Source organism: Mirounga leonina, unplaced genomic scaffold, assembly GCF_011800145.1.
Source record: "Mirounga leonina isolate KUSES-001 unplaced genomic scaffold, KU_Mleo_1.0 Mir_366, whole genome shotgun sequence".
NCBI lineage: Eukaryota > Metazoa > Chordata > Mammalia > Carnivora > Phocidae > Mirounga > Mirounga leonina.
In genome coordinates, this window is record NW_023270709.1 from 7,690,793 (window position 1) to 7,717,726 (window position 26,934).

The 26,934-nt window shown below is 39.7% G+C and overlaps 1 protein-coding gene and 1 non-coding gene across 11 annotated transcripts in view; one reads left to right on the forward strand and one right to left on the reverse strand.

Annotated features, from left to right (window-relative positions):
* Window positions 1-26,934, forward strand: part of FARS2 (phenylalanyl-tRNA synthetase 2, mitochondrial) — a 616,343-nt gene that overhangs the window by 128,807 nt on the left and 460,602 nt on the right. For all 10 annotated transcript variants that reach the window (XM_035030777.1, XM_035030780.1, XM_035030779.1 and 7 more), the window contains one exon: window positions 6,813-7,447. In XM_035030777.1, the coding sequence (XP_034886668.1) occupies window positions 6,836-7,447 (612 nt within the window). In that variant the 5' untranslated portion in view covers window positions 6,813-6,835. The remainder of the gene's footprint in view (window positions 1-6,812; window positions 7,448-26,934) is intronic.
* LOC117997552 lies at window positions 16,445-16,551 on the reverse strand. Its single transcript, XR_004675851.1, has one exon. It is a non-coding gene; the product is annotated as a U6 spliceosomal RNA (small nuclear RNA).

Genomic DNA, 26,934 nt, shown 5'->3' on the forward strand with positions numbered 1-26,934 from the left:
GGTGTGACATAATAATTTTTTATGTCCCCTGATCTTTAATTAAAGTAGCTTAAAATACTGTATATTTGCATAACTTGGGATGACCAAAGAAGGAAGGAAAATATGATGGAGTGAATTAGCCCATACCGTACACTGGGTGCCGTACACTGGGAGAAACTACCCCCTTACCTTCACAGGTACCATCATCAACAAACAATAGCAGTGAGCTCTTTTTATAGGGCTCTGAGGCACTCACTCTAAAGCCAGCAGAGTGATTTTGCCTCCTTCTGACTTTTACGGGGAAATGTATCAAAAGAAAGTCCGCACGAACTTACCCGAATAGCCTTTTAAAAAGTGTCTTGGCCCATTGCAGACATCTCAAAATGTCTTTGTAAGTAATAAAGAAAAAAAAGTTCATTGCATTTTTTAGTAGTGTTGACTATCTCCAGCATATTATTTTTAAGTCGTGATAGGGTGAGAGGTACATAGAGTTCTTTATATATTTAATGCATGACATTTTTATATTCATTTTATAGAACTAAAACTTTGTACCACCGGCTAAAGAAACTCTTATTTACACCTTTGTTTTTGTGCCCTTTTTGCCTCCATCTTATTTCTCTTTTTCAGTGGCTTAGAGTAAAGTGGAAAGATCATGGGATTTTAAAGTTAGAGATAAGGATTCGAGGCCCTTCTTTGCTACTTTTATCCATGGGAATTGAGTTATGTCATTTATGTATTTCTTTTTCTGTGAATTGTGACTAATAATTGTGTGTACCATCAAGGTGTTATTGGAATCGGTAATAAGATGCATGTGAAATTATTTTTATAAAATGTAAAGCACTCTTGTTATTATGTGTACTTTTCAAAAGCTAATATTGACTTCTTGATAAGGAGCTGTATTATTGCTCATATAGGTGATTCTGACTTTAACATGATTGGCTGACCTAAAGGTAGGCCTAACGTTCAGTTAAGAAGGCTCTGGGGGCCCAAGAAATTGGAGTGAAGTAGGTTAAAATTGAGGGTGTGCCAGGAAGATAGATTATCTGGTACTAAGTAGTATTCAGATCAATATACTTATCTCCACTAGCCCCAGAACCCTTGGTTGGTGACTTTCTTAGATTCGTACAGAATGTATATTAATTTTTACTTATTTTTTTAAATCGATAACCTTTGAGTCTATCTAGAAAAATCTTCTAGTGACTGCTCTCTTCTGTGAGGTTGTTCTGGATGACAGGTCAATTAATATACTTCTTTTTGGCTGACTCCTTACTTTCCAGTAACCAAATCAGTCAATCATGCTTGTTCCTCTAGTGTTTCCCTACACATTCTGAACTTAAACTTTCTTTAAATCAGTTTCCTTTCCTTTTCAAATTTCTCATGTTTCTCTGAATTTTTATTTTCTACAGTAACTCTTAAATGGATTCCTCTTAATTTCATGCATAGTGCCCTCCCCTGACCCTACTATCTAATATTCATAACTTTCATCCTAAACTATAGCATTCCTCTTAGAAAAAAAAAATCACATTTACTTGGTGAATGTTGAGATCATACAAAATATTGTTCTTTATAAATCTAAAGCTTTCTTTGGGAGATTAGGACCATCTATTAAAAGTTCCCTCAGCTTCCCTTCCTTTAGTTTCAGAAGTTTTAAATATTTTTTATTTATTCTCTCTTTGGTATCCTCCTTCATTTTTACATCTTCCATTCATTTCATAACCCATTATAATCTGATTCTGCCCTCACTCAGCCATTGAAATTGCCCTGTTGATGGTCGTCTTCTCAAATAGTTCTTTACTTCACCCCCTGCCTAACCTCTTTGTTATGTTTTATCATGGTTTTTTTTTTTTTAAGATTTTATTTATTTATTTGACAGAGAGAGACACAGCGAGAGAGGGAACACAAGCAGGGCGGAGTGGGAGAGGGAGAAGGAGGCTCCCCGCTGAGCAGGGAGCCTGATGCGGGGCTCGATCCCAGGACCCTGGGATCATGACCTGAGCCGAAGGCAGACGCTTAACAACTGAGCCACCCAGGCGCCCCGTATGTTTTATCATGTTGACCAAATTTTTTCCCCATCCTTTCCTGTTTTTCCTCTTTCACTTCTTCCCTCCTCTTTCATCCAGTATCAGGTGAAGTGCTAGACTCTGGGTATACAAAGATTTACATGAGAGAGAGAAAAGGGAGTGTATGTTCTACTCTCAAGAACCACACAGTCTAACAACAAACAAATAGTAATAGTACAGCATGCTAAGGATTGCACATACAGTGGCATTTAGGTTCAGAAAAGACCTTGATTTCCGTCTAGAAACTCTCTGCTCGTAGCTTTGTGATATTGTACCCTTTGGTTCTCTTCTGGCTTACTCTTTATATACCCTTCCCTTAAATAGGGTAGCTTCCAAGAATTTGGTCTTTTGCCCATTTTTATTTTTGCTCTTACCTGCCCATGGATTGTCATATACCTTTATAATATTAACTCTTACCTCTATACACATAATTTCCAAGGCCTACATTTCTAGCATTAATCTCTCACTTCATTTTCAAACCCATACCTCAGACTGATTCCTAGAAATTATAACATGACTATCTTCAGTCATGTTTAACTTTAACCTGTCCAAAGCTGTTTCCCTCTCCAACCACAAATGCACATATGAAAATTATTTGAACAAACAAACAAAATTCGTCCTGTGTTTCCTGTCTCACTGAATAACTTTACTGTTTTCTCTGTTACCTGGTCTCTAGAAGTCTCTGTGTCATTTTTAACTCTAGATTCAACTCATCTTATCTTTTACATAACAGTCATTGAGTTAAGTATATTATGAACAGGATCTAGTTTAATTCTTTTACTATGAGGTAGGTATTGTTTTCTACATTTTTATGCATGAGAAACTTGAGAATCAGAAAGGTCAAGCTGTGTGTCCAAGAGTAATACACAGCGCCCGAGTGGCTGACTTAGGGTCACACTCACCTGGGTGTCTGCAAAGTGTGGTCTTTTGCCCTTTGTATTGTATTGACTCCTCTCACAGTTGGTCTCACTGTGTCTTCTGTACCAATATTAGCACATTTAAAATCCACATTTATACTTTTCTTTTAGTGGCTCTATAATCTACGTGTATTTGTGACTAGGAAGATATTCTTAATGCTGTGGAAGAACTGAATTTTCAGTGAATTAAGCTAAAACAGGGCTCAGCAAACTTTTTCTGTAAAGAACAAGATGCTAAGTGTTTCAGCTCTTTAGCTTTGCCTCCGGTAGAGCAGCCACCACAGACGGTATAGAAATGAACGGGCACTGCTGCATTCCAGCAAAACGTTATTTACAGAAGCAGGACATGGGCAGGTTTGGCCTACCAATTCTTGGTTACATAGTATTTCATTTCTTCATTTGCGCGTTTAAAATGCATTTATGTATAATCTGAATTGCTCAGGTAAGAGAGAAGTTAGGAGTGATTAAAGAGGTGTAATTTGAATTTAACAGTTGGGAGCTATTGATTGAGAAGCACTTAAGTCGGTCAGAGTTCTGAACTTTGTCCATGGGGAGGTTTATGAGTTTGCTCAAGAGGCATGATCTCTTTGAGTCTTAGTTTCTTTGTAAATGGTAGTTATGAATAATGCTTACCTCCCGACGTTGTTGAAAGTATGAGATGGAAGCCCACTGTGTCAATAGCGCTGTGACTGCCATCGGCAGTGTCATTTTCCTCCGTCTCCTGTGCTTTCCACATGAACTGTTTCTTTTTTTTTATTAAAGATTTTATTTATTTGAGAGAGAAAGAGAGAGAGAGAGAAAGAGAGCACAAGCAGGGGGAGTGGCAGAGGCAGAGGGAGAAGCAGGCTTCCCACTGAGCAGGGACCCTGATGTGGGGCTCGATCCCAGGACTCCAGGATCATGACCTGAGCCGAAGGCAGACACTGACTGAGCCACCCAGGTGCCCGGGACTGTTTCTTATAGAGAAATTTAAGAGACAAAAAGAATGGAATCTCCTTCTCAGATGGAAGTGGGAAAGCTATCATAATCATTATTCTCTCTCTGTAATAGATGACAATAGAAAAAAAAAACCCAAATAATTGTTTTGGGTGGGGAGAAATGGTAGTGGGGAATATATGTCAGCGCTGAGCAGATAAAAAGTCTGGAAAGGAAGACAAGAAAATGAAACTTTTCTCAGTACTCAGTAAGCTGAGGGTGGGGTGAGGAGAACAAAGAAGGGGCATGGGGATGGGGCACATATGTGGGAACAGGACCTAGAAGAGGGTTTGGCAGTGTGAAGGGCTGGGAACCGAGAAGGAAAAGGTAGTCAACAACCCAGGAACAATTGCACCAATAGCCCCGTCCCCAGAAGAATTCTGACCTTTGCATCACAGCATATGCCTTTTGGGGGGAAGAGATGCTTTCTTGTGTCTTGCCAAGGGTGCTGAGCTCGGTAGCTCAGCCGGGTAGCTAACAACCTAACAGTGTGACTTCGCGCTAAGATGTAGAAGGTGGCGCATGCATATTTAAAATTCGTATCTATTGCATTGACAAGCCACCGAACACTAGATGGGAAGACAGATTTCCGCTGAAGTTCAGCCAAAAACACTTTTTGGAACAACTGACAAAATAGTGCCATAAATGAATTAAATCCAGGGAGTTGCTGGGTATCTTCTCTTATGATGGCAGTCTCCTGCGAAAGTGCCGTGCACCGGCTGCTAATAAGCAATCACACACACGCGCAATATCTTGTAGCTAGGTATTTTCGGTTACACTTTTGAATCGGGGGCACTGTGCTGCCTGAGTACGTACTCAGTATGCTTTTGATGTCACCTGGAACAATACAGTTCACTCCTAATGCAGCTTACTATCACGAAGGTAGGTATTTTCTTAATGATTATAGGGCCCTCGAAATAAAATAACCACATGGTTGTATGTTTTAAAGTAGCCCAATAGATAAAAAATTCCAAAATTTTGGAGATGATTTGGGTGATTTAAGTTCATAATAATTTTTTTTTGCCAGCATAGGGATAAAACAGCTGAAGATTTTCATTACTGAGACCCCTGAGTCAGTTTAAAACTTGTTTCTGTGACCATGGGGAATGAACACTGCATTAGTGGTCCAGTGGTTGTCTCACCTCTTCCAGTACTCCTTAGAGTTCAGTCAGCTGTACCTGATTGGTGACATGAACAGCCTGTATCGGGTGACTGCCGAAGGGACTTAACACTATGAAATTTGATGCTCTTCTTAAATTAATTAATGTGGTGCTCTTCTTAAATTAAATTGTAGGCATTTTTAAAAAAGATTGCATTTATTTGAGAGAGAGAGAGAGAGAGCATGAGCGGGGGGCGGGGTGGGCGTGGAGGGAGAGGGAGAAGCAGGCTCCCACCTAAGCAGGGAGCCCTACACTGGGCTGATCCCAGGCTTCCGGGGTTCCCGGATTATGACCTGAGCCAAAGGCAGATGCTTAACTGACAGAGCCACCCAGGAGCCCCAAATTCTAGGCAGGTTTTTAAAAAAGATCTGGTCTGTACTCTGTCTTCTGGCTGCTCTGTATCCCTTCCCAAGTAAGTGTAGCCCTGTTCCTGGTTTACTGTAGGTGCATAGTAGAAACTTGTTCTTTTACAAAACAAAAATGTAACAGTGGGATGCTGCATTGGTATTTAAAATGACAGGACCAGATGTGAGGAAAGAAAAGATTCGCATTTTATAAAAATAACTTCAGCTGTCCATTGGAATAGTCTACCACTTTGTGTAATATTTCCTTAAGTTGTTCATTTTAAAAATTAATTTTAATTTTTTTATTTTAAGATTTTTATTTGAGAGAGCGAGCGAGCACCAGTGGGGGAGGGGCAGGGGAGAGGAAGAAGCAGGCTCCCCACTGAGCATGGAGCCCAATGCAGCTAGATCCCAGGACCCCAGGATCATGACCTGAGTGGAAGGCAGATGCTTAACCTACTGAGCCACCCAGGCACCTGGGTTTTTCATTTTTTTCATTTTTATTTTTATAAATATTAAATAAAAATAACCACCACCCAAAATGGTGTATTTTATTTGAAACATCAAAAAAAGTTAATGTAGTAACAGTTTTGTAACATTATGTAATAACATTTTATAATATAGTGGAATGCAGAAGTCACATCTGTCAAAGATAAGCAGAACTTAGTTAAGATGACAGGTAGAGGGGCACCTGGGTGGCTCAGTCATTAAGCGTCTGCCTTCGGCTCAGGTCGTGATCCCAGGGTCGTGGGATCGAGCCCCGCACTGGGCTCCCTGCTCAGCGGGAAGCCTGCTTCTCTCTCTCTTTCACTCGCCCTACTTGTATTCTCTCTCTCACTGTCTCTCTCTGTCAAATAAATAAATAAAAAACTTAAAAAAAAAAAAAAGACAGGTAGAAACGTGCAGGATGCCTGTGTCAAATACCCTCTCTTCTGCTATATGTAGTCATGTGCTTCCTTTAATTAATGAGACATTGTTAGGGTCAACCAAGCCCTGTCCTTTAGGCAATCCCTCTAAACTTCTTGTTTCTAGAATATAGTCCAAATAAAAGCAAATTGTCGCATTTAAAGTTTTATTCAACCTGAGGGATTCAGGACATGACACGACCTGATAAAGGAAGTTTTCTTCAAATTCACGGAAGGACAGCTAGGGAGTAGGGATCTAAAAGTGATGTTCAAAGTTCTTTTGATTTAGAGCAGTACCTAGTAAGCCTCTGTCAGCAGATTTCCTTAGTGGGATCTTCTGTCTGTTTGGAGGAGGCAGTGAGGGAATCAGATGTCAGTAGGACAATTGGAGGCTGGTTGGAGACACAGGGGACGTGTTTACTTTTTTATAGAGTGAAGCTTGACTTGTGCTTTGCATGTGTGCTCTTTGCAGAATCTGTGAAAGGAGTTTCTACAATGGTTTGCTCAGCTCTCAGGAGAGTTGCCCAGATGCATGTTTTCCTGGTGAGGAAGGCCAGTAGTGTCTCCAAAGGCCATCATCAGCAGGCCTTGGGCTCAAGACCTGCTGCTTCAGAGTTTGCTGCCCGAGGAGCTCCAGGTGGTGTGGTGGAGTTGCTGGGCAAATCCTACCCTCAGGACGACTACAGCAACCTCTCCCAGAAAGTCCTCTCCAGGGTTGGCAGGAATCTGCACAATCAGCAGCATCACCCTCTCTGGCTGATCAAGGAGAGGGTGAAGGAGCACTTCTACAAGCAGTATGTGGGCCGCTTTAGGACTCCACTGTTCTCGGTCTACGAGGACCTTTCTCCAGTGGTCACCACCTGGCAGAACTTTGACAGCCTGCTCATCCCAGCTGACCACCCCAGCCGGAAGAAGGGAGACAACTATTACCTGAATGGGACTCACATGCTGCGAGCACACACGTCCGCACACCAGTGGGACCTGCTGCACGCTGGACTGGATGCCTTCCTGGTGGTGGGTGATGTCTATCGGCGCGACCAGATCGACTCCCAGCACTACCCAGTGTTCCACCAGTTGGAGGGTGTCCGACTCTTCTCTAAACACGAGGTGAGTGCTGAGACCATTCTTATCATTGATACATAGCGTGGACATTCTTGTTGAGGTCACTAAAGTTTATCTCAATGAAAGCAGTTGTCCTTGATCTCCTTTTGCATTTGTAAATTATACATGAGTACAGGCCGAGCCTCAATATTTTTTGATTGACTTGTTGTGTTCGTACCTACAGAAATGAGTGGGCCTTTGTTTTGCCTCGTCTGACCTTAGTCTTTCAATACTGACCTGCCTTTCTCTAGGTTTCTTCATATGAATGAATAGTCAGTGGCTCAAATTTATCCTCAGTCCATGATGTAACTTAAGATACAATGCTGAAACCTATGGTCAGGTTATCCCAGTTCTCAGTTAGTAAAAGTGAATTAGGTTTTCATGCTTTTAGAGGTTAATGAATTTCTTCTGCAGTAGAGGGGACTGGCAATTTATTGGCTTAGATTGGAAACTGTTCTGGTCCCAAGCTCTTCCCTTACCATCTCCTCCTTTACATTGGTAGGTGTTTTACATTTTTTTATTTGTGAGATGCCTTAGTTGTTGCTCTTCCTGAAGTGTATGTTTGGAGCTTAGAGGTTTTTGATCAGAGAATCTGATATTCTGGTTATTCTCAAAAGCCACCTTGCGTGTTTGTTAGCTGATATCATAATATACTGATTTACTAATTTTTTCTCTTTGGCAAATTATGAAAATCCCTAAAAGCTTGCGTCTATTTCCTAAAAACCTGCAATACCACTTGTCTTTCATTCATATATTTTTAAGTCTCTGTTTTTATGTAAGAAACAAATGGAATAAAATGAGGCATAGGAAATATTTCACTTTACCCCTTTCGCACTTCTTCCACACATGTTCATCAAAACAGGAGGAACAGTTCCCTCCTGTGAACAGAAGCTACATGGGTTGTTGGACATGGAAAGGAATAGTATATGATCCCTAGGCCAAGAAGGAACCATTGTTTTGTTGTATTAAGTGAGCCACGTCGTATGAGACAACTGTTTGCCTCAGGATGTGCTGTTTTTCTGTGAGTCTGCGATCCTACAGCAGTAGGTGAGCTTTACATGCTAAGGCCATCCACGCTTGATCGCATAGCTGCTTAAATGAGCATTCTTACTCCTTGGAATAGCTGGCTCTTTTCTAAATTAGGATTAACACTATTAATAAGGGTATGGGTTTATTAGGAAACGAAAAGGAAACGAACATAGACAGGTCAAAGTCTAGGAAATATGACCAAGTGATAGAATGTCACCTACAATTAATGAGCTGGAGGAGATGTATACTAGTGAGATGGTGGCCAGGTCACAGTAGCCGGCAGGTGCTCGGCCTGGCTTACCTCATTAAAAAAATGAGAAAGGAAAGTGCTCACTGATTTGTAAGCCTCAATGCCATGAAAGTGGCAGAGAAAGCTTTGAGACTTAACACTGGAATTTTAATGGAGGAAAAATCCAGGCTACCTTAGAAGGTGGAAAATAGGAAGAGGGATAGGAAAGTAATCTTTATCTTGTTTCATATTTGTTTGGGGTCCAGTCCAGTTTAGTCATTAGCAGACATGGCTAATCTAGACTGATAATGTTACTGTATATTTTGCCTTATCATTAAAAAAATTATACACACACACACATAACTAATAATATAGTTTGATGAGGAATTCCATGTCCATTGTTTCATTTATTCCTCTTACTAAAACCCTTGTGAGATCAATTGTTTCCACCTCAACCATGAGGAATCTGAAGTCCCCGGAGGTTGCCCAAGGTTATCCACCCAGTTGGTGGCAGGGCTGAAACTTGAACTCAGGTCTTCTGAGTCCATTGCCCATTCTGCTGTATTCTGTTGCTTTCTAGGTAGCTGCTTTGTAAGTGGGACCTGCTTATGACCCAGGTGGAGCGTTAGTTTTAAGAATGGTGTTGGGGAGAGAGAGGTTTTTTTTTTGTTGTTGTTGTTGATTTTGTTTATTTCTTTTTAAAGCCTGGTCTCAACTAAAGTGTTGGTACTAAGTCTGACCTAATCTTAACCATCAAAAAAATGTTTTTTCCTTCTTTCAGTTTATTCCCTTAGAACATGATTTTTCGGTAATTTTAATCATGTTACCGATGTAATTTAAAAATTATATTATCTTTTAAAGTTCGGTTATTTAGTAATCTTTGTAATTATTGTTTCAATCACTATAAGGTGTATTTCAACAAGAAGAAAAGTAAATACAGAGGTCTGGGTAAAAGAAACAGGGATAAGCCTAGAAATGACTGAATTATGACAATATATATTTTAACAATTGTGAAGAAAACCCTGTTTGTATTTCAAAAAAAGGTTAAATGTATCAGTACTCACAAATCTAAATGGGTTAAACTTACCAATTAAAGACATACATTACCAGAGTGGACATTTTTTAGTGAGAGAGACCTGAAACAAAACCATACCAGAGGTTGAAAATAAAGGGCAGGAAAAAGATATATCAAGCAAATACTTGCCAGAAGAAAGCTGGTACAGCAATATTAGTATTAAACAAAATAGAACTTGTGGCAAAAATTGATAAATACGAATAAAGAGAGATAATATATCAACTACAATGCTTTATGAATCAGGAATTTTAATGTGCCCAACATCATAGCCATAATACATAAACCAAAACTGAAGAAGTAAAAGTTTAATTTGACAAATTCATAATCATAGTAGAAGACTTTAAATGACCTCAGTCAAAAACCAATGGATTAAGAAGACAAAGTGAGTAAAGATATAGATAACCTGAAAACACGATTAACAGGCTTGAGTTATGGTTATTTTTAAAATTCTGTAACTAAAATAAAATAAAATTCTGTAACTATACAAATCCACACAGAAATTCTATACTCACAGTCGGAGGTATGTAGTCACATGGGATACTTAAAATAAGTTGTCCATGTACTAGTTGACAGCTGAAGTCTAAATAGATGTCAAAGAATCAATAACATAAATAGAACTGTGCTTGACTACAATGTGGTTTATGTAGAAAGCAGGAAGAAAGGATAATAAAAACTTTTCATGTCCTCAGACATTTAAAAATTCACAGTTACAGATTCATGGGATAAAGAGAAATATTACAGGGGTGCCTGGGTGGCTCAGTTGTTAAGCGTCTGCCTTCGGCTCAGGTCATGATCCCAGGGTCCTGGGATCAAGCCCCGCATCAGGCTCCCTGCTCGGCAGGAAGCCTGCTTCTCCCTCTCCCACTCCCCCTACTTGTGTTCCCTCTCTCGCTGTGTCTTTCTCTGCCAAATAACTAAATAAAAATCTTTTTTTAAAAAAAAAAAAGAGAAATTTTATAGTAAATTGCAAATTACTTATTAACCAGCAAGGAAAATACTCTCTTCAAACTGCTCAGATGGGCGGGAAAATAGTCACTTTATTTTGTAGAAACTTGGTAGACCCCACTTAAATTGTGTGATCACAGTTAACATTAATAAAGCAAAATGTGTGGGATGGAGCTGAAGAGGTACTTGTAGTACATTTAGTTTAAATATATTTAGGAAAATTTTAAAACCCTGAAAAATCAATGAATTAAGTGTCATTTTAAGATGCTAAAGCAAACAACATTGTTCTAAAAATGTAGAAGGGAGGTGGGTTGTATAGTTTGTAATAGTCCCAAATCTTACAAAACAGATAGCAACTGGAATAGCAAAGCCCATCTCCGACATGGCTGGGTGACGAGGTCTCCCTAAGATCTTCACAAATGGTGGGAACTTACAACTGCCAGCTGCAAGCTCTGCACTGTGTCCGAAACCGAGGCTGTAGAGGGAACCGGTGAGGGCTGAGGGGAGGAGAGCTTCTGAGTCTCTCAGAGAACAAACTTCGGACAACCCAATTTACTCGTGGGCCTTTGACATTTAGTGCTAGTAATAACATTGCTCATCAGTGACCACCAACATCACAAAGACAGGGTCCAGGGCCAGACTTTCAGGTCTCCTGACGAAGAATACAGTGGCAGCTCTAAAGTCTTGCCAAAAAATTTGGACCTGACTCTGATCAGATCTCTAGATCCAGCTCCAAATTGACAGGTAGTACAGAGGACAGAGAAACATGCTAAACTATGCCATGGAGAATTAATAAGCAAAATCCAACCTGTGGGAAATGCAACAGCAATGCTAAGGGGCACCTGGGTGGCTCAGTCATTGAGCGTCTGCCTTCGGCTCAGGTCATGATCCCAGGGTCCTGGGATCGAGCCCCGTGTCGGGCTCCCTGCTCCGCGGGAAGCCTGCTTCTCCCTCTCCCACTCCCACTCCCCTTGCTTGTGTTCCCTCTCTTGCTGTCTCTCTCTCTCTGTCAAATAAATAAATAAAATCTTTAAAAAAAAAAGATGTGATGTGCATAATGAAATAAATAGAAAAATCAAAAGGAAGACCTTAGAAATGTTTAAGCAGCAGTGTTTAGAAATGTGTAAGCCATCATATTCAAGCACATTATCAGTGGAATTCCTTTGTGGAATAGCATATAAACTGGTTCCAGTGTTCTTCCATGCTCCTGGTGAGTTGCATGTGCTCAGTCTGTGTGGTAGTCATGCACAGTAAAACCATGTCTCAGTCTGAGACTGATGGGAAATCTTAAACTGTCCCTTCAATATTGGCAGCTTGAGAAGCACTGCTGTATAGGACAAATGATTCAATTTCATCAAGTAAACTGCAAGAAAAATAAAAGGGAAATACACCTATAGATTAAAAGAAAGATCAAGGAATCATAAAAAATCATTTGAGGCCATTAGGAATTTGAATGCTAACTGAATGTCTGAATTTAAGGAGTTTTTTATTTTTATTTTTTAAGGTATGATAGTGGTATTATATTTAGAAAGTCATTTTCCTTTAGATTTACATATTGAAATACCTGTGAGTGAAATGATCAGATGTCTGGTTTTCTTCAGAATAATATGGGGATAGGCATGTGGGGATGAATGGAAGAGGATTGGTGAATTGTTAATTATTGAAGCTGGGTTTTGGATACATGAGGGATCATTATCCTTTCTACTTTCGCGTGTGTTTGAAATTTTTCTGATATAAAGTTAAAGGAAAAGACTGAAGGAAGAACACTGGGGTTGGTCAGTCAATCAGAAAAACATTTGTTGAACACAAGCTGGAGTTCAAGTCTGTAAGAAGGTATCAGACAATCATGAGATGCTCTCTGGTTTCATGTGGAAGACAACTCTTAAGATTAAAAAACAAACAGGAGACAGAAGATATTAATCATAGAAGATTACATTGCATACAATGAAGACTGAAACCAATTAAATCTAGGATTAATAGCCCCTCTTCCATCATTCTGAGATGATTTTACACATTTTTACCAAGTGAAAGACTTGTATGGTCTGTTTCAGAAAATAGAGAGACTTATCAAGCTCATTTTATGAGGTTAGACATGTTAATATACAAACTAGATGAAAAAGAAAATTATAGAAGTTTCATCTTTATGAACATAGATGATTCTTTTTTAATGAACAGATATAGAATTATTAAATGAAATATTTGCAAATTTAACTCACTGGTGTATTGTGTCCTGCCACGTTATTATTATACATTTATTCCATTATATTATATTAACTGATGTAAGGAGAAGAAGCATGTGATCACCTCAATAGATGTAGAAAAATAATTTGATGGAATTTAATGTTTTATGACATAAAAAATTTTTGATGACATTAATGACTCATGATAAAAACTTTTAGCAGACTAGGAATAGAAGGGAACTTTTTTTTTTTTTAAGATTTTATTTATTTATTTGAGAGAGAGAGAGTGAGAGAGAGAGCACAAGCCAGGGGTAGAGGCACAGGGAGAGGGAGAAGCAGACTCCCTGCTGAGCAGGGAGCGCAATGCGGGACTCCATCCCAGGACCCTGGGATCATGACCTGAGCCAAAGGCAGATGCTTAACCAACTGAGCCACCCAGGCTCCCCTAGAAGGGAACTTTCTTAAATGATATTTGTCAAGCAGTCATAGCAAATATCATAATTGGTGAGTCATTGTAAACATTTCTATCACAATTAGCAACAATTCAGGATTACTTGCCATCACTGCTTCTATTCATCATTGTGTGGGATGTTCTACTTTATGTAGTAAGCCGGAAAGAGAAATGGAAGGTATAAGCACTGGAAAACATGAGATTAAAGTTGCTTAATTTTAGATGATATGATTGTTTACCTAGAAAATTGAATAGAATATTCAGGTCAATTATTAGAACTAATAAGACAGTTGAGTAAAGTTGATGGGTACAATGTAAAAAAATATATATATATGTTTCTAATCCAGAAGTAATAACCTGTTAGAAAATATAATGGAATAAAGATTTCATTCATAGTATCAACTAAAACTTGGAAGTGCCCAGGTATAGTTGTTCCTGAAGATGCTCAAGATATTTATGGATAAAATTATCAGATATTATTAGAAGAGAAAAGGGAGAAATATACCATAATCATAGATTCATAGCTAGGAAAACAATATCATGAAGATGGCAGTTCCCCAAATTCAGTGTATAAATTCAGTGTAAATCTAATCAAAATATCCACTGGGTACTTTGGAGAAGTTGAAGGACTGATCTTCAAATTCATAGGAAGAACAAGTTTGTGCACAGCCAGAACAATTTTTTACAAGCACCCATATAAGGGTGCCTTACCAGACATCAAGACTTAAAGGCTCTGTTATTAAGATGGCTTATTATTGGCACAAGTTTAGTCAAATAAAGAACTTTGAAGTAGCTCTCCTCATATTTGTAAGTGTATTATCTTATTATACAGTGGAAATGATGTTACATAAATGGGGAGGTGATGGATTCTACATGAATTGCTCTCAGACAATTATCTGTATAGGAAAAAAGAATCTTTTCCTATCCACATTTGTGATCTTTATCACACCAAATGCAAAATTCAGTTCTGGATGGATTCACAATCCATTTGTGAAGAGGTCTTTAAAACTTAAAGAAGAAAATATGAGAAATTGTCATTATCACCTTGGACATAGAATATAATATCTTAAACTCAGACTCCCTAAAAAGAAAAATCCTGAATGGAAAAAATTGTTAAAGAGTGAATACATTAAAATAAAATTTCTGCCTAATCAAAGCCTTTCATAAATGAGGTTAAAAGACAAGCAACAGGCAGGGTGGAAATATTTGTGTGTATACAGCTAAAAGATTAATGTTGATCAAATTAAAAGGTTTTAGTTTGAAAAAAAAGAATCCAATAGGGAAGGTCTGACAATACCAAGTGTTAGTCAATACATGGAGCCATGGGAGTGCTCTGGGGGAGTATGAAAACACAGGCCTGAGATCTCACTCCCACGTGTATATTTAGATATGTTCTTAAGTGCTCCTTTTAGCAGATAGGTGAGAATGTTCACAGCACTCTTAGTATTAGCCCAAACCTGAAACAACCCATATTTCTACCTAGAGTAGGACAGGTAAGTAAGTTGTGGCATATTTATCCGATGGTATGTGAGTATTATCTGTGAAAATAAGTAAATCACAACTATATGCATTGACATGAATGAATATGCAAAGTAATACTAGGCAAAGAAAGAAAGTTACAGAAGCTTACATTGTATGATTGCATTTAGGTAAAGTTTTAAAAATGGGCAAAATTAATCAGTATGTTACTTAGGGGTTCATGTATGTGTGGAAAAATTAAGGGATGCAAAGGAATAATGAAAAAATTTAGTTGTTACCTCTGTTAGGCATGGCAAAGGGATTGTGATCAGGTAGGGGCATGAAGGGGGCTGCAAAGTTTTTGGTACTGTTTTCTTTTCTGAAAATGGATGTGGGTGGCGAGCACACATGTATGTGCTTTTATTATTCTTGAAAAACAATATGCTATACACTCTATATGAATGTTTTATTGTCTAATTTTAAAAAAATTAGTAACTCATCATCAGCATTAACAGCCTATCAATAGATGTGATTGGCCAACAAGCAATGATCGGTCTTATCAGTAAATAGCAAATGCTAAGTTAAAATATATAAGAACCAGATATTGTTCCAAACCCATTAGATTAGTAAAAATTAATAACCTTGACAATAGCAAGAATCTAGAGGAACCATAAATCTTACATCCTTTTTTGGGGAGTGTATATAGTTGCCACCACTTTGTAGAGTTATTTGGTTTTTTTTTTTTAATTGTATACTCTGTAATCTGGTGTTTTTTTCTTTAAATGTAAAGAATAAAGGACAATTGGCTCTATTTGTACATTGAGTACTTTATTGCAGCTAACATAGAGCATCTATGTCAACATGGATGAGGTTTTAATACAATATTCAGGGAATCAAATAAGTTATGAGTGATACCAAACTATGATATCCATTTTTTTTTTTTAGTAGGAGAGAGAGAGTGTGTGTGCACGTGTGCATGACTTTGGTGGGAGAAAGGGCAGAGGGAGAGGAAGAGAGAAAATCTCAAGCAGACTCCCTGCTCCTGCAGAGCCTGACTCAGGGATCGATCTCAGTATCCTGAGATTGTAACCTGAGCTGAAATCAAGAGTCAGACACTTAACCAACTGAACACCCAGGCACCCCTAGACTATAATATCTTTTAAATTAATTAATTAATTAAATTATTTGAGAGAGAGAGAGCATGAGAGAGAGATCACGAGCAGGGTATGGGGTAGAGGGAGAAGCAGACTCCCCGCTGAGCAGGCAGTCTGATGTGGGGCTCCATCCCAGGACCCTGGGATCATGACCTGAGCTGAAGGTAGATGCTTAACCGATTGAGCCACCCAGGTGCCCATGATCTCTCTCTCTCTTTTAAAAGATTTTATTTATTTATTTTTGAGAGAGAGAGAGAGCAAGTGAGCCCACATGAGCTGGGGCAGAGGGAGAGGGAGAAGCAGACTCCCCACTGAGCAGGGAACCTGATGCAGGACTCGATCCCAGGGCCCCGGGATCATGATCCGAGCTGAAGGCAGACACTCAACCGACTCAGCCACCCAGGTGCCCTTTATTTTTATTTTTAATTAATTAATTAATTTTTGAGATCTAGAAAGCACTTTAATATTCTGTCCTTCTTCAAAAGAATATAGAACGCTCCACGACTTTGTGTGTGATCCTTACACAGGGGCTATGCTCATCTTCTCTGTATCATTCCAGTTTTACTATATGTGCTGCCAAAGCGAGCACCCCAAGCGCCCTTTAATAGGTATTTTAGAAGATGCCCAAATAACAAGGGTTCTCATTGTGTACTTGCTCATGCTTTGTCTCTTTCACTTGCTCTAGCTCTCCTTCCTTCTCTTTTTCTACACCCATTCCTCCCCCATTTCTCATACAGTGTTTTTTGGTGTTTTTTTTTTGTTAGATAAATATGTAGGTGGGTGTGAAAAAAATATATGGGAACGATAAACACCAAAATCAAGACACTGATTACCTGGTGGTGAAGGGAAGGTAAGTGATAATAGGCACCATTATTGTTTGCAAATAATGCCAAATATTATGAGTTTTTTTGGAGGCTGGAAGGATTTTTGAGACTAAAAAGTTTGAGCACCACTGTTCAATTGTTTCAAACTAAATTTTTACCAAACATGTGAGGCATTCATTTTGCAAAGAATAGCAAATCTCATGTGTTTGACAGACCCACCAGAGGGAGCCCATCCAAATCCTGTATCTATCTAATCTGATTTAAAAAAAATTAATAAGTACATACCTGGACCGTGTTCAGAGGAGCTATATTTTCCTTTTGTCCCTGGAGAAGCCTTGTCCTGTTTCACCAGCTGTGCCCTGTGTACGATTCCTGGGAATGCACTCTGAGCACAGTGAGTGCACTGAGGGGCTGTGGAGGAGGTGGGACGCTATGCAATTTATTCTTCACTCTGGGCTGCAGACTCTTTGTTTCCTCAGTGTGTCTTCATTGTCTCCATTCCCTTTCAATGACTTCCTCTGGGTCAATTTTATCCAGAGTCTTCCTCTTACATACACACATAATGCAAGCCGTACTTCCTCCTGAATTTAAGATTATTCATGATCAGCCTTCCTTTCTTCCTATTTCTGTCTTCAGTATTATTATAAAAAAAAAAATTCTCATTGCTTCTTCTTTTTTTTTTAAAAAATTTTAAGAATTCGTGTATCTATCCTGTCTTTGTTTTCTTGGCTGGTAGTTCTTGAACTTGAGTGTCTTAACAAGTCCTGGTCCATGACCAAGTTTTTGTGGATCTTACAGGAAAATTACTGATACAAGAGGAATGTAGCAAGTTTTATAAATGTATATTTGTTCACTTCAGAGGACTCTTCCTTTTCCTGAGATGATTTCCTTGCTACTTCCTTAAATATTCTTTTATGAAGTGATGGTGATGGTATTTTAATTACCTGTAATTAAATTATTTAATTACCTATAATTAAAAAGTCTGTAATCTGGTGTTTTTTTCTTTAAATGTAAAGAATAAAGGACAAAATAAAGCATTGCCAAATTTATCTTAGTTCTAGAATTCTTTGAAATTTTTTAGGGGCGCCTGGGTGGCTCAGTTGGTTAAGCAACTGCCTTCGGCTCAGGTCATGATCCTGGAGTCCCGGGATCGAGTCCCGCATCGGGCTCCCTGCTCGGCAGGGAGTCTGCTTCTCCCTCTCCCACTCCCCGTTTGTGTTCCCTCTCTCGCTGTGTCTTTCTCTGTCAAATAAATAAATAAAATCTTTAAAAAAAAAAAAAAAAAGAAATAGAATTCTTTGAAATTTTTACCAGCCTATGAAATACAAAGTAAAGTCTTATATTTCTAATACACGTATGTCTTGATAAATGAAGACAATTGAGAAGTTGTAAATGTTCTATAATTAATAGTGATTCATGCATATTCACACAGAAACAAAGGGGAATGTTTATATAGAAGAGGTGAGTAAAGGTATACAGAGAAGTAAGCTTTGATATAATTTGGACCACAACACATTACTGAAATACTACTTCATTCAGAGGTCCAGTTCATATTCCATCCCATCTCAACTGCCTACTCTTTAAAAATAATCATTGGCATTCCCCATTTCTTCCTGTAGGAGTATGGTTAAGGGGTTCCCTCCATGGATTGTGCTCCTTGCCTGTAATTATTCAATCCAAGTGGAGTGGATAGCCTTCATTTTGAACAACCCCTTTGGCATCCTTTGTGGTTCATCCTTGTTAGAAAACCACTCTCATTTATCATCAGAAAATTTCATTTTTGCTCCCTTTGATACTCTCTCCCACCTTCCAGATGGTTCATTAGAACCCTCCTGTTTTGGGGCTTCTTTTCCTGAGCTTCCCCACTGTTACTCTTGTGGTGAGCCAAAGGTAGTCTCTTTATTCCTGCTTTCTACCCTGAATCACTTTTCTATCATTCAGTGAATGACAAGGTTTTATTCTCCACCATGCGGTTATTGGGTTTCCTTAATAGCCTCATGTGGAGGGGCTTTATTGAAGGCACTTTTATTTGGCCTTGATAGATTATAGTCACCATGTTTCCCTAATCTCCTCTTTAAACTCTTTTAGGAAGGACTCCTTCTGTCAAAGACACACTTAAATTGAAATGGCTTTTCTTTTTTTATATTCCTTTTCTCCACCCGAGTGTTTACTTAGGTATGTCTCTTGACAGTGAAGCAGAAGGCAACTGGTCACAGCCAGGAGTCCACAATATATTGGATTTGAGTAATACCCCATTATTGGAGGACAAAGAGGGGTGGTTTGGAGAACCATTTAAAGAGAGACCAGTCTGTTTTCTGTGGCACAAGGCTTTTGCAGATCATTTGTTCTTGCTATGACAAAATAGAAGCTCATAGCCTCTTAGCCTGAGACCCTGTCACTTACCTATAGCATTATGACCCTCACTGAGCTTTCAGTACATCCCGCCTTGAACTTTTACTTTGTATATGTCTGGTTTTTCCAACTGGTTGGTCACTTCCTTAAGGGTGTCTCCTGTTCAGCCCAGGATCCTACACAGAGTAGAAGTTGGGAAATGTGGTGTTTGGATGTCTCCTTTGTTCTGGTCTGCCAGCCTCCAGTCTGCAAAGGATGGCAGCTAATGTAGTTAAGTGCATGGCAGTTCACCTGTCAGCTTTCCTGGCTGGGCATTCTTAGAGCTATTTCTCATGTTCCAGCCTTCCAGAGGAGCAGGTGTATCATTCAGGGCTGGATTGCAAGGCAGAAACCACATAGTAATGGATCAGGGAAAGCTCAATTTAAAGAATTATTAACGATAATGTAGAAAATTGGGGCAATGAGGGATTAGCTAGTAAGAAGTAAAGAGAACTCTAGAGAACATAGAACTCGCAGCTAAATGAGCAGCTGCTACCCCTAGGACTGACACTCAACCCCTTAGGAAGAGCCCTCTGCCCCACCTCCCATCTGTGGCTCACTGAATGGCACAGAGGTGGTGGTGGTTTCATGCTGGTGAAATTGCTGGATATCCACATTCTGGAATTTGTTGGAAATCTGCTTTTTGAGGGGCCAGGGAAAGCTATTTGAGTGTGGTGTCTTGTAGGAAGCACTCTGCTATAAAATTGCCTAGGAAGGGCCGTGGAGGAAGCAGCTGTCCGCTGTGGGAGCTCCTGGGGAGCTGAGTGCTCCTGCTTACGCTACGGGACACCTGGGATCCAGCAGGAATCCCTTTGTGATGTGTGCCTTTTCGGGGACCTCTACTGACAGAGCTTAATATTGTGCTGCCGGCAAAGGAAAACTATTTGAAGGGCCCAACTCAGTTTTCACAGAGCAGTCAATGGAGGATTGATTTGTGGCTGAGAGGCAATACATTGATAACTAGCACAGCCAGCTTGCTCCTTTTCCCGAATATCTAGAAGTCTTTAGGGAGTTAGACTGTTACTCACCAAATAAATAGGTTGCTAGGGTAAGTCACATTTAGGGAGGCACAGACTTTTGCCCTTGATTCTAACTTAAAATTTCTGAATATAATTAGGCTGTGGACAAGCTGTCTAGTTGCTTGTTTTTAGTACATGGGTGCATAAAGGACAGAGGATATTCTGAAGGGTAAAAGCTGGAACCAGTATAGGATCCAGAGAAAAACAGATGAATATCCTCCACATCTCATTCCTTGAAGATCTCAGGAAAATCATTATCATTTACATTCTGCATTTGCTGTTGGAGGCCAAGAGGGCCTCGTTAGGTTTTACTGAATCCACATAATTAGAGTAGCAGTATTTTTTGTACTAGCTTAAGTGATGTGTGAAAGTAGCAAAAATATTTTCACAGTGATATTATGCTCTTTCACAGTAGACTTCACACCTTGCTGGAGACTGCATTTCTTTGTGTGGTGCACATTACAGAAACCTACTTTCTATGGAAGGGGTGGTGTAATTTCACATTTTCAGCTTGGTAGGTACAGGTGGGAAGGTAATGAGAGGGAATTTGCTGTACCATCCAGCCTCAGAACCAGCTAGTAACCCGTGATATGCACATCTTCTTGAATTGTCAGTTCAGATACCTGAGTCTGCTCTTAGATGGAAAAGATGATGCTCCTGCTATTTGACTGACACTTTAGGTGTCTTCTTTCTGAAACTTTGTCCTCAAATCTTCTGTCTAATGTCATCCCCCAGACTCATCCTCGGGTAGGTCTCTGAAATTACAAACTAGTTAATATGAATGAATTTGAAAGATAAAACAGAGTTTTCTTAAACTAGATATATCATTTAAAGACAATGCGATTTTTCACCTATATGGAGACTTTCTATAATGTTGTATATATGATTGATAGCATTTCATCATTGCAATGATTTCTAGCCTTTTTCTTTACTATTTGGGAATCTGCTGAGAGATTTGGATACTGCACACACACACACACACACAAGATTTTGTATGTAGTTTAAGGGGTATGATATGTTCCTGGATTAGAAGTCACTGTCAAGGAGATAGTTCAGTCTCCATGTCGATAATGCCCAGCCTACATCTGTAGTAAACTGGAAGAACTGTTGTTCCTTATTCCCTTAGCATTTCTCTCTTTCCACGTCTGCTGTTTCTTATACTACCTGTCTTGGATTTCATTGGGATCCAGGTTGGGATTATGTTTGATGGTGGATTACATGAACTGCAACAGAAGTGAGGGTTACGTTAGCCATAGGAGGACAGAGAATGCTGCCTAACTTGGGAATGACCAGATGTTGGCTGTTGGGGTGAGTGGAGGATCAAGGTTGAAGAGCTAAGAGTCAGAGGCTGTCTAGGAATAGGTGGGTGACTTGAATGTGTTTGGGGAAGCCAAGGGAACAATTTCTGCCTAAATCTGAGAGCCTTTATCTTGGGGCACAGGACATTCCTATGTAGTGACCATTCCAGATCCAAGAAACGGAAATATTTGTTCAATGTTTGGAAGCTTGTAAGGTAGAGAGCCACCTTGAGATTGGACTCAGGTACAGAGTTGGGTGGTATGGGTCTTGTGGGGAGCAGATCTTAGCACACATCCAGTAAAAGGTGACTCTTGGAGGCCTGGCATGTGTTGGGGTTTAGATAATTCATGGTATGTTTCATTTAAGGTTAACGACCTAGGCTTAAATCAAAACAGAGAAGGGTTTACATGAGACAAATGGAAAGAATAACTTTCTCACTGTAAGAATTATGAGTGAGAGGCAGTTTCAAAGGGATTTGGGATCACCTTATCATCCAGGTGATGTTTCTCAATATTTTAAGGAGATCGACTCTTAGTGAGGTGAACGACCCTCAGTTCAGTTGCCCCAACTCTGTTACCCTTTCCGTGCAAAAACTTGGGATAACAATGATGTGTCATTTCTTAGAGAATTTGGTGGTGGGACCATGTAGAATATGTATCTATCTGCCTTGATAATAGTGGTATAAATGATTTTTATTTGAACCAAAGTATCAAATATAATTTTAAAATCTAGTTGTTAGATGTTGATTCCATCATGCATCAATATATACTATAGCATTTGTCAAATAATCCACAATAAATATATCCACAGTGATAGGACTAACAGTGATTTATTGTTCAAAAGCTCTACCAGCATTTGACATCTACAACCAACCTAGGATACCACTGAAGATTAACTGATAGTCTCCTCCTAGTGAACTGTGGAGATTCTGACTTTTCAATGTGCTCCAGGGCTATAAGAGCTTGTTGGTGTTGTCTTTTTATGTTAGTCAGGATTCTCTGGAAACAGAACCCTAGGGTGTGTGTGTGTATGTGTGTGTGTGATTTATATAAAGTGATTTATTGTAAGGAAGTGGCTTACATGATTATGGAGGCTGAGAAGTCAGACCACAGAGAGCCAGTGATAGAGTTCTAGTCTGAGTCCAAAGCCATGCTTCTCATGGTATAAGTTCCAGCTGAAATCCACAAATCCAAAGGCAGAAGAAGACTGTCATTCTGCCTCAAAGACAGTCAAGCACAGGGAAAAAATTGTTACTCAGCCTTTTATTTTATTCTGGCCTTCAACAGATTGGATAAGGCCCAGTCACACTGGAGAGTGCAATCTGCTTTACTCAACGTACAGATTCTGCTAATCTCATTTAGAAACGTTCTCATAGACATATCTGGAAATCATGGTCAACCAAATATGTGGGCACTCTCTGACCCAGTCAAGTGGACACGTAAAATTCACCACCACACTCTTCTTGGGCAGCCAGAGTTTGTAGTGGCATGCTGGAAGTCCCTAGTCAATTCTCCTAAGTCCTTAGTTTTGTTCTGTGGATGCCACATTTTAAAGTAATTCCTAGTAAACAACGTAGTCAGTTACTAGTAAGTAACCTTTATTTGCACATAAAAGTGTGAAAGTATGAAATTTTGCATTTTTCACCCTTTGGGATTGAATAGAAGACTTGAACTTTTGGGTTGTTGGAGCCCATCTGTGGGTCTTGGCCTCATAGATGGAAAATGTTTCTGGTAGCAGTGCCTGTTACTCTGGAAATATCACCTGCTTTTGAGCTGGTGTGAGGGGAGTCAAATCCAGGCTCTGCAACTTACTTACTCTCTGGTGACCTTAGATAAATGACTTAATCCACTTTGAATCTTGGTTTCCTTAATTAAAACAAGCACAATTCCTGAGTTGTGGTTAAAGAACTTAGCATGATTCCTGACAAGTGGGAGGTGCCTGACAAATGTTCACACTCCAGCCATCCCCTTATATTAACATAAAAATAGATGTCTGCCCTTTCTGTGTTGGTTAAGTATAGATCCAGCTGTGTATCAACATGAATCAGGTACTTTTTAGGTCCTGCTTTTTAGATCTGATCTACTTTTACTTTTACTTTTCTTTTCTTTCTTTCTTTCTTTTTTTTTTTTTTAAAGCCACTGCTATCTTTTCTGTTGACTGATTAGTAATATGTCTCCTGTCATCTTCCTTTAGAGTGGTGATAGAATTTAGATGGGGCCGTGGTCCTGTTACATTTCACCCACTGGCGTTGTGAATGAGCTGTTTAGCCACCTGAAGAAGAAAATGGAATCTCTTTCTCTCTGTTTTATCTGTCATTATGACCTAGGAAGAGGGTGACAAGAGATCACCTTTTGAAAGGTGACAGCAGAATGGATGACGTTTTCTTCCCCTTTAAATGGGGGTTGTCACAAGAACCGGTTCTCGCCAGGGCCGGCTGGCTGTTTTTTATTGTTGCCATTGTTGCTTTTTGCCTCCACACGCCCAAACATTTAATCTCTCATGTAGTTTGTGTACAGCTTCACGTATTTCCTTGCTTTGATGGATTGAAGTTTCTGATGTTTTCTCTCTATAGGCTAGAGCTTGGCAAAATATTAATCTACTTCCTTTTCCCATTGGTATCCTAGGAGAACCCCTAAGAGAAGAAAAGTGCTGAAAAATAAACTTGTCATGATATGCTAGGCAGGCAAAAAAGCTGACCAGATTTCTGAACTAGCCAGAAGCCTTTGGCAGTATCTCTGGGGAGGGGAGCCGGGAGTCACTGATGACGCTCGCCTGACATTGTTGCAGAGCACAGCCTCTGCGCATGCGGGGAAGACAGCTGTGTGGAGTCAGGTGGGCGCCGACTCGCTGTTCTGAGGATTTCCTGACCCTGGCTTCTTCAGGACATGTGTTTTGTCACTAAACAAGGAAGTGAACAGCCTCTATGATATATTTAACTTGAGTTTTCTCTTATGGAGGCTTCAGTTAGGGGAGATTTGGAAAGATTGTGTTGTTCAATGGGGACCTGTTTGAGTTTGCAAATGAAGGTCTAGTATGGGGGGTTCCCTGAGAAAGCGTTTGAAACTCGAACTTCTCGTTTGTAGAGCCCCCTTGACAGCCAGTATTTTGTTCAACTGCCTGGCAGAAGTTGCTTTTCAACTACCAGTGTATTTTTGTAGCATCTTCCACCGCAGAACACTGACTGTTTCAAATCTCTTCCCATTACTCTACTGGCAGAAAGTTCCATAGCAAGGAGAGGAAATGAGATAAGGAGTAGGGAGAGAAAATAAAGTCTACTTTTGCAGTGCAGAGCTTTAATGCCTTCCCTCCCCTGTGCTAATCTCTGTAACTTGATTAATTGGCATGTGGTACGTTACAGAAAATCCAGGGAATGACAAAACTGCTTCAGTATCAATTAGCTAGAACAGGAGTGGACTTCCCACAGAGACCCCTGGACAGAGCTGTATTTAACTGGGCCCTTTCAAACACAAGTCTTCCCAAATGATGAGCAGTAGAAGATTTCACTTAGGGCCCAGTTGTTTAAAGAAATTAAAAACTGTGGAAATTAGCAGCTGAAATCCACTTGGATGAGTCTACTATCCCTTTAATATGTCTGTCTATTCATCTCACTAAGACATCCCAGTCCTTCCTCCAAAGTGATTTGAATACTTAATATTTGCTGAAATGCTTTAGTTGGATTTGAATAACATAATTGAATTTGCTTTTTGCATTCAGGGGGAATGAGGGCTTGGGAGTTCCTATGGTAAGATATGTGAACGTGCTTCTTTTTAGAAGTGATTCTTACTTATTGCTCTGCCTGTGAACCAAGAATTAATAAGCAGTGGGCCTGCCAAATATATGGGGCTGTATTCATCAGAATTAGAGGCTTTATCTGTCACTCTCCAAGTGACTGGCTAGTCCCTGGGACTCAGAGGCTATCTGCTTAGTGACAGGTTTTTGTTGAGCTGAGTTTGATATAGATCGCCTTTGTGTTTGGATGCCATGTGTTTTTAGGAACCACAGCAGAAACAGGGTCGTTGTAAGCTAAGGTCCTGACTAAGTGCTGTTCCTGTTGTTTATGGCCTGATGAAGGAGACAGATAAATATACTAGAAACTCAACAGTCAGCACAGTGAAAGAGATATGGCCAAGGCAGAGGAGGAAATGTTTATCCCTGGGTTAATAGTAGGAGGCTTACCAGAGAATCTTCGAGAGAAGTTTGAAGTTATCCTGGCAGAGAAGCGGAGTTCTGTTCCAGGTTGTGGTAGTAGCATATTTGAAGGCACGAGGAAATGAAACATGTGTCGTGGGGTGGCTGGAGCATGGGGAAGTGATAGAAGATGAAGTTAGAGAGAGGTATAAACTGCTTCATGAAGGGCCTTCTATGTAACTTTGGAATTTGAGCTCTAGTTTAAAAATACTAAGGAGTCTTTAATAATTTTTAAGTATGAGAATGACGTAAGTCAGATTGGCATTTTAGAAAAATAATTCTGTTAGGTTAGCCCATGGAATGGAGCAGTGTAGTTAGCATTGGACATGAGGAGACTGGTTAGAAGATCATTTATAATCATCTGAGAGAAAATCAATGCAGGCCAAGCCAAAGAAACAATAGGGATGACAGATAAGAAAGAATGGACTTGAAAGATGTTAAAGAGGTAGAATTTACCGGATTTGGTGGCTGCACTTAGGGAAGTGAGGGAAAGGGGAAAGTATTTGATCTGCTTTCTTGGTCCCATTGCTAGAGTTTGGGATGACAGGAGGAGAAGTAGGTTCTGGGGTTGGGGTCAGGAGAGCTAGTTGAGTTTGGGATACATCTCGATGGAGGATTTGCAGGTGGCCTTGTTCAGTAGACAGGCGCTTGGATGTGTCTGGGCCCTGGCATGGTTGCCTAGGATGGAGGTGGAGATTTACGGTCAATGGCCAGAGTTGCCGCTAAGAGTTTGGCTGTAGTCATCTAGGGGAGTGTAAGCAGAGCCAGAAGTGAACAAAGCTGAAAATGAGGCCTGTGGAAAACAAATATTTCGTGACGGGAAAGGAAGAAAAGGGAAGCTGTGAAGAGGACCAAGAAAGAGTAGCCGACTTACTTGGGCAGAGGGGAGCGGGTGGTAGTAGCATGACATGGGATGACAGGGAGCTTCGTGTCTCTTGTGGACTGTTTGAAAGGGAAGAGTTAAATATTTGTACTGAGGAGAAAGAGCCAGAAAAGAGAATAAAAGAAGAAGAGATGTGCGACGATTTCTAAGTAAGAACTTCGGAGGAGACAGAGAGTGATTGGGCGAAGGTATATTCTTGTCACTGGAAGGCCTGGCGCCTGACCAGAGGAAGATGCTCTTTTCTTTTCTTTCTTTTTTTAATTTTTAAATTACAGTGGACGTGAAGGGCTGAAGGATGACTGCAAGGCAAATGCATTTTATTTATTTATTTATTTATTTATTTATTTATTTATTTATTTATTTATTTA